Source organism: Akebia trifoliata, chromosome 13, assembly GCF_017979445.1.
Source record: "Akebia trifoliata isolate Shusen 1 chromosome 13, ASM1797944v1, whole genome shotgun sequence".
NCBI classification, from domain to species: Eukaryota; Viridiplantae; Streptophyta; class Magnoliopsida; order Ranunculales; family Lardizabalaceae; genus Akebia; species Akebia trifoliata.
In genome coordinates, this window is record NC_141387.1 from 7,685,533 (window position 1) to 7,693,293 (window position 7,761).

At 33.5% G+C, this 7,761-nt stretch overlaps 1 protein-coding gene across 24 annotated transcripts in view; it reads right to left on the reverse strand.

Moving 5' to 3' along the window:
* Positions 1–1,559: 1,559 nt before the first annotated feature.
* The window catches only part of LOC147387659 (uncharacterized), a 13,475-nt gene continuing 7,273 nt past the window's right edge, over positions 1,560–7,761 (reverse strand). For 5 of the 24 annotated variants that reach the window (XM_086421032.1, XM_086421033.1, XM_086421029.1 and 2 more), the window contains 6 exons: positions 3,482–5,843; positions 3,173–3,328; positions 2,778–2,849; positions 2,362–2,492; positions 1,923–1,979; positions 1,560–1,841 (listed from right to left, as the gene is read on the reverse strand). In XM_086421032.1, coding sequence (XP_086277158.1) covers positions 1,835–1,841; positions 1,923–1,979; positions 2,362–2,492; positions 2,778–2,849; positions 3,173–3,328; positions 3,482–3,550 — 492 coding nt within the window. In that variant the 5' untranslated portion in view covers positions 3,551–5,843 and the 3' untranslated portion in view covers positions 1,560–1,834. Of the gene's footprint in view, positions 1,842–1,922; positions 1,980–2,361; positions 2,493–2,777; positions 2,850–3,172; positions 3,329–3,481 lie in introns of all 24 variants that reach the window. The other 19 variants (XM_086421040.1, XM_086421038.1, XM_086421039.1 and 16 more) reach the window with 12 other exon arrangements.

Consider the following 7,761-nt stretch of genomic DNA (forward strand, 5'->3'; position numbering starts at 1 on the left):
TTCTGTGTAATTTTCTAGTTTTCCTTTGAGAGAAAGAATTCTTGTAGAAGTGAGATCTCAAGAGTGTTTTTCTTTCATCTTTGTTCTTTAAATTTCTTTATAATTACATTGGAAAATCAACAAGAGGGAATCGAATTGCAACATAGACTCTTCTCATTCTCTTCTCACCATGTTTCCCTTATTTTACTATTGTTATAATTTGTTCCTCACGATGATCGACTAGACTCTCCTTAGAGAGGTCGATGATGCCGGAGCGAGTTCATCTTAATATTGATGTTTCAATTCCATTATTTCTACTTCAATTGTGTTCTTATGAAGCCTCTTAAGGTAGGATTATCCACTTTGTATTTCCAATTCTAACTTTGATGATTATTAGTTAGATGAGTTCAAGCTTAATTATGCTTTGTGATGAATTTGAAATATAAGTTGGATAATCTCCTCTAAGTTTAGGATTTATAATTGCTATTTTTGTAATTACCTTCAAGTGATTAATCGATTTATCTTCCAATCCACGAACAACGATTTGTTACGTGAATGGAGTTAAAAATGAGAATTATTCAGCAATAGGATAACTTGCAAAGGTTAATTTGATTTCTCTAAGCCTCTTTTACATTGTTTTCAATCTCTATTTTTACTCTCATTTCAATTTTATTTCATTTCTTAGCTGTAATTTTCTAATCTGTTTTACAAAATTCTGTTTTGATTTCAATTCGAATGAACATTTGAATCACGATTGTCCCTGTATAACGAATCCTACTTACTCAAATTTTATTCTAATATTTGTTCAATCTACATTTGTGCAATCTACATAGCATTGATTAAAAATATTTCCTATTTGTCTCAAATCAATTGAGACATGTATCCTGTTCTCATCTCGAAAGGCCCTTGACCTGAATCATCTATTTACTGTTCATCTTCAAGAATGCATGACATAGGTATAATTGACAATTGTATTCATATCCACTCTGAATACTTCCATGCCCATCCTTTTTTAACTTCCTCACTCTTTGTTAGAACCTTCAACTTGCGTGTTCCTCCTTACTTGGGCTGTTATTGGTCTTTGTAGCACATGACCAAATCATCACAATCGAATTTCCTTTAATTTATTATTAGTTATTGAAACTACTAGTGCAATTTCACAAGTTATATAAAGAAGGTGAATACAACACCTTTTTTACCGAAACAAAAAAAAATGGACCCAATATTACCTCCACACCTATACAAGTGGCTATAAAATTGGTAAAACAGTCAAATTATTGACTTACAAACACTATGTGAAAAAGACCCATATTTGATGGTCTTAGCCCATCAAATTTTGAAAAATTTGACGGATTCTCCCGTCAAATATTCTCTTGTAGAATTTTTTTTTTTTTTGACGGCCCTAGACTATCAAATTATTGGAGAATGGGCTTCAAAAAAAAATCCATAGAGTATGACCATTGAATTTGGAGGTGTAACAAACAATAGCACGTTCCTCTAATTCACCAATCACAATGAACGAAATAATAAAAAAAAATCAGAAAAATAAAAAACAAAAGAAAAATCATAGAACAAGAATATGATGGGCATCCATATCGACCATAAAAATCAAAAGTAAAATAAAATAAAAAATTGTGTAAGCCCATAATTATTCAGGAAATAAACTAACACAATAACAAAGATTACAGGTTTTGAATCTCTATTTTGTTAGTTAAAACCATGAATTAAATTGATGAGTTTACAATTACAAGATCACAATATAAGTGATCCAACTACAATACAAAATTGAAGCTCACTTTTGTCGCCCGCATTAAATAGCGTTATAGGCTTTGGGCAAGATTACCCATCCTCTCCTTCATGGTCTGAGAAAATCCGATACCAAAACTTCCGATTCAGTAAGAGGCATAGAATCTGTCTTCTCTAAAAGATGGATAGATCCTTACCTGTACACTCTTCTGGTGGGCTTCCATATATGCCTCCGTAACCAAGAGTGAGAGTTTCTGCATGAACAACAAAGGATTTCAGTAAAACTAAAAATCAAAATTAGGTTGTCTAGAAAATGAAGTTCAATAGTTGCACATAAAGCATGATTATATATATGCCATCCATGTGCAAATTTTTGAGAAAAATAACTAAATCCCACAGTATAACTAAATTTCTATACTTCATTTCCATGTATCATTCGTGAACAAGACAAAAAACTGTGATTGAAAGCCGTGATTTGAATTGGTTTGGAAGTGTTTTAACTTGTCCGATACATGAAGAGATCTCGGTGAGTACTAAGAAGATCCGAAAACCCAGGTTTTAAAATCATGCTAGCTAAATCATTGAACTTATCATAATATACATGGATGTACAAATAACAAAAATATGAAAGATTACCTGTAATCATTTGCCAAGCTTTTCCTTATCAATAGAATCGAAGATACAAAATAAATTTCCATTATTTCAGATAGAAAAAGTACAACATTGGTAGAGGACCCACTCCCAACCTTGCAAACTGCAAAAAAGAACTGCATACAAACATATCAATAAAAAAAAAAAGAACTGCATATAAACAATAATTGTGAGGTAAAACATAGAACAATCAAATTCACGGGAACAATCTCTTTTAAAATTCCTATCAAGTAACTTTTCAAAAATAATTTTTGCCCCGTGATTCTTCTTTCTAATATTTCAAATTGGATGAATGAGCCTTCTTTAAAAAACGGAGTAAAAGGGGGTATTGTATCTTAAGAAAACTCTTCTAATTCACATAAATAAATAAAATCAATGAAGCAACAGAAAATCAAGTCTACCTTCATTAGATTTGTTAAGAAGCCCCGGACAGAGATCACGACCAACATCCTAATGAATAACAGAGAGATATACTGCAACAACAAGAAAAAGTATAAGAGAAAAAGAAAAAATGATACTTGATAATAAAAAAAACACACCTCTTTGAAAACAACACTTGTGCAGGCTAACACAAGTATTATCTTTCTCCATTCCAAAGTTCTACACAAATGAGAGTCTAAGCTGAGCCAGCTAAAACAGATCTTATGTCAATAGAACATAAATTCCAGAGTAACCAGGTGGAACACTACCAAGCCATGCTAAAGAATTGGATTTCATTCCAGTTTACTATTGAACTACAGAATATAAATTTTTTAAACCAATTAGTATTAACTTCATAATTTATTAAGATCAATACCTCAGAGTTTTCATCACATTCAATAACAGCATATCTTTGAGCAAGAGCACTAATATCATTCCTTATGTTGTCTGCACCATGTGTTGCATCATTCATCTCCTCTTTCAGTTGTTCAATTTGTTTGTTGTAGTCCTCCAGTGCTGAGCAAATTGCCTCCTAAAAGAGCATTGAAGAAATTCAACATTTAAATATATATATATATATATATATATATTGAAAGATAAATAATATTGAGAGGTGGACCCCTAGCAACTGAAAAAGGGATTCAAGTGGCACTGACTAAAGTTACTCAAGCATTATGACTATCACCTGGAGGGCAAGAGCAACAGCCTCTTCATGCATGGACATCATGCTGTATATGTGGACACAAGCACGCATCCACTTTTCCTTGAGCCAAAGGCGCAATGCATACTACGGATCATAAAAGAACTTTGGACCATTTGCTTGCCCTTTGCCAAACTTGCATTGTAGGAAACACAGGAGTGCACTATCATCCTCCTGATTGTAATCTCACAAGATAAAGTACCATGAGAAACCTTATAAGCATTACAAGTTTATCAGTGATAAAGAGATGCACATAGATAGACAGATCCTACATTCTGAAGTTGCAGCACAAAACAGCTGTGTTAAAGGTCATCCATTCTTGTAAAAGGTATCATATTGGAAAAAATAATCAAATATTATACAATATGAGAAGATATCATGATGTTCATTATATGGTAACGGCCAAGAACCATAAGATGAAGCATTATTTTCTCAAATTCAAACTTCAAACCTCTGGGGCACTCTCTGATGCTCTGAGGCATAAATGCTTCCATCTCCCTGGATGTTCTTGCATCTAATGTTTTCATTGTTTCATACTTCAATTCAAACTGTTTAAATATGCTGCTGACTCAATCAAAAAACATCCTTTTTAGTCTTTGACTCACTCTTTTAGAACATTCGATCTACATGTTCTATCTAATTGAGCTGTTATCGGGCTTGGTTGCAATGACCAAACCAACTAAATCGACTTTCCCTTAGTTTGTACTTCCTTTTTTTTTTAAAGTATGGATTTAATGGTCCATATCTAAATTTTCTGTGTTTTACAAGCAGAGAGATAAAAGTAATTTATAAGTAGAAATTACTCTCTGTGCTTGTATTCAATTCATTTACTATTTCATCAACAGAAAAATCATTCCTGTATGAAAAGTATGGTTTCTCAGCCTTCATAGTGAACGTTAACATAAATCAGCACATGACAATAAAACCCTATGGGATACCCAAAAAAAATGATTACCAATCACCGTATATAAAACCACTAATACTCAACTAACGTGGAATGTGCATAGAACCATAGTGCAACTAGTAAACTAAATTCATTATTCTACATGTTGAAGAATCTGGATTATTTATTCTGGAGATGGAGGTTACAAAAATTTCACAGAATAATGAAGTGGATGAAATTAGCAGAACCTATCACAACTACTACTCCAAATAATCAGGAATGCAAGTGTATCATTAAGGCCATATAGTGGAAATCTGGAAGCTTAGTGAGTGACTGGATGTGAGTGTTAAAGGAGAAAGAGAGACGTGGATACATGGAGTTGTTGGAATGACTAGAGAGACGAGCACACTTCATGGTGTGGTTTTGATGTGAGTACTCTGAATGGATCTTGTGATGCTATGGATACAGTAATACAACTAAAGGTATTCAGAACTTCTTTAAGAGTTGAGCATTTTAGGAAGGCCAAATACTTAAAATATATGTTAAAAAGATTTGCAGAATAATATAAACGTCAACGGGCATCACATGTACAACACCATAGAAACCAAAAAAAAAAATAGAGTTTAATGATCAGTTGAACAGACAAGAATAATGAAATCATTTGTCTTCATATTTTCACTGTCAATGTCCCTATCCAAGCTGTCTCCACGATTTGCACTGCAGTATAATATTTAAGACTTGGTAAAACATAGAGTTGTGCAGATCCCATGACGAGATAAGCATATAATTTTAAATAATTCCCAGAAATATTTCTATAAGATGTAAATAAATGAGACCTTCCTATTACAAATCGTACAATGATGCCCTTCTCATCTTCCAGTTTTTTTCAAAGCTGCACCTGCATAGATTGTGCTTTAGCCTTAACACTTCCAAAGAAAATAACTTAGAAGAGAGTTACTCAAATATTTCTACAAGCTAAATACATTTGGAAAAGCATTTGACAACGCTAAAGATAACATCCATATTTATTTAAAACTAAAGTATGTCAATCTGGAAGAATGCGACACAACACAAAAGGTAAAGCAAGTAAACAAATTCCAGGCATTAAGATCTCCTTAACACCAAGAAATGATAACTCATCAAGAGATAATTACTGTTGTTTTTCCATACTTGATGTTCATGGAATGCGTGATTTGGATTGAATCTTCAAATGCGGCTTCCAATACTAGAAACCAGGGTTACTTTTTTAGTCAGAATATGGACTCCGTGTTCCTTCATGTATCACATGACTTAAATACTCGACACAACAACAAGCATGCACAAACAAAAAAGAACATGACAATCAACAATTCCATAAATAACTGAATTTCACCCTAAAAATAAATAAAAGTTACCTGACCAGTAATCCTATCAAGCTCTTTGATTGATAGTATTGTTTCTCCCCTACCCACATATTCATAGAATCTGTTGGAAAAATTAATGGCCATAACATCAAAAAATTATCATCAAATCCCACATTAAAATTCATCATGAATCACCAAATCCTATATACACATTAAGCAATATCCTAATAATCCAATCAAGGTTTCCCAGTTTTAAAACACTTATTACTTTATAAGAATATGATGACTCAAAGGAGTTTGAAGGAAAATGCTCCCAACATACCCTACAGTGAATGTGGCTTCCCAACTTAATGATCTGAAGTCTGAACTATTCAATTGGTTGGCCACTCCTCTAAAAGCTCTGAATTTTTTGCCCCACAGAAACAAAAGACCAACAATATCAATAATGACATAAAAAGCTGTTTCTCCTTGCCCTCAAAGATTCTCCCATTTCTTTCCCTCCACAAACCCCAACAAATAGCTAAGGGACTATTTTTCTGGTTGTGAAGCCAACCAAGTTTTAGCTCTAGACGGGCATTTAAGATCATCTTACCAGTTCAACATTTAAAGTACAGCACCCAAGCTGTCGCCCACCAGTTGAGCTATCTAGGTCAGGCCATATGTGAAATACAGCATACGGGAAGGGACCATTCTTATAGCTCATATGAAGCATCTTATATGCTCTCTTAGTTTATCTGTCTCTTCTATTACAACTGAAAATTGATAAAATTGCAACAAAATTTACAGCTAAGTCTTAGATGAAAGCCTTAGATAGTTATTGTAGACTCACAAAGCATCAAAATTAAATGATGCATTTTCTATTTGATATAGTCACCCATCTGTCTGAAGTCTAAACATAAGATCAACATCATCATCATTGTTGAAGCCATATCCCAAATATTTGGGTTTGGCTGAACAAATCTTGTTAGTCCACTCAATTCAGTCTAAATCCCTTCATTGCACACAAGTACATGACCAAACCATCGCAAGTCAAGAACAAATCATATTTTCCCTCCCAATGACTTTACATGAACCATCTCTAATTCTTTCCATCAAATTACAAGTTAACTGTTTCTTGATAAAAGTGACATGATCACAGAAAACAAATTCTAGGGATCACAAGTTTTAAGTTCAGTACGGACAACGGATTTGTTTAATTTATACAAAAGGAATGTGTTCCTCGGAATGCACCAGCCAACATTTCACAATGACATGCCTGTCAACTCCCTGGACATGGAAGGTTAATGAAGGGAGATCTTATGTGCATTCCAAGCATTTTCTTTTCTCTTTTATTTATCGAAGTTCACCTTTACCCACTCTACTCAAGCTGCTGTTAAGTCTAAAAGGATATGAATTCTCAACCACACTAAAGGTCTCATCAAAATTAAATCCAGATTTTCCACAAAAAGTTCATAATATTCTACCACGCTGAAGTTGTTGGTAGCATTGAATGAAATGCCATGTCATAGAGAGGTTATTTACAAGACATGTATAGGTGTATATATTCACCACATGCATTAGTAATGTTTCATATAATTGGGGCCTCATTTAAATAAAGGAACATTGCTTAAGTTATTGCATGCCCCTCTCCTATGTAGAGTACAGACATAATTTGGCCCCTGGTTATTGGCTTCCAGCACTAAGTCCTGTCCCTCATATGCTATTCAACGAAGTTACAAAATGGCATCTTGTTTATGTGTCACAGATGCCAACTTTGGAACCTGAAGAGTTTCCATAAAATAAAGTGCAAGGAGCATAAAATTCTTAACCCATTCATAAAAACCAACATACCTCACAAGAAATGATCATAAAATCAGGAAAAGAAAATGAATGAATAATGAAATATGACAAAGAACATAAAAGATATCCAAATAGTGTATGACAGGAACAAAAAGGAAATAATAGAAAAATCACACATGATAACTTTGCTTCAACATGTTTCCACTTGACGAAAAGTAGATGTTTTTTTCCTCATCCATTTGCCAAGGGAAGGTTCATAA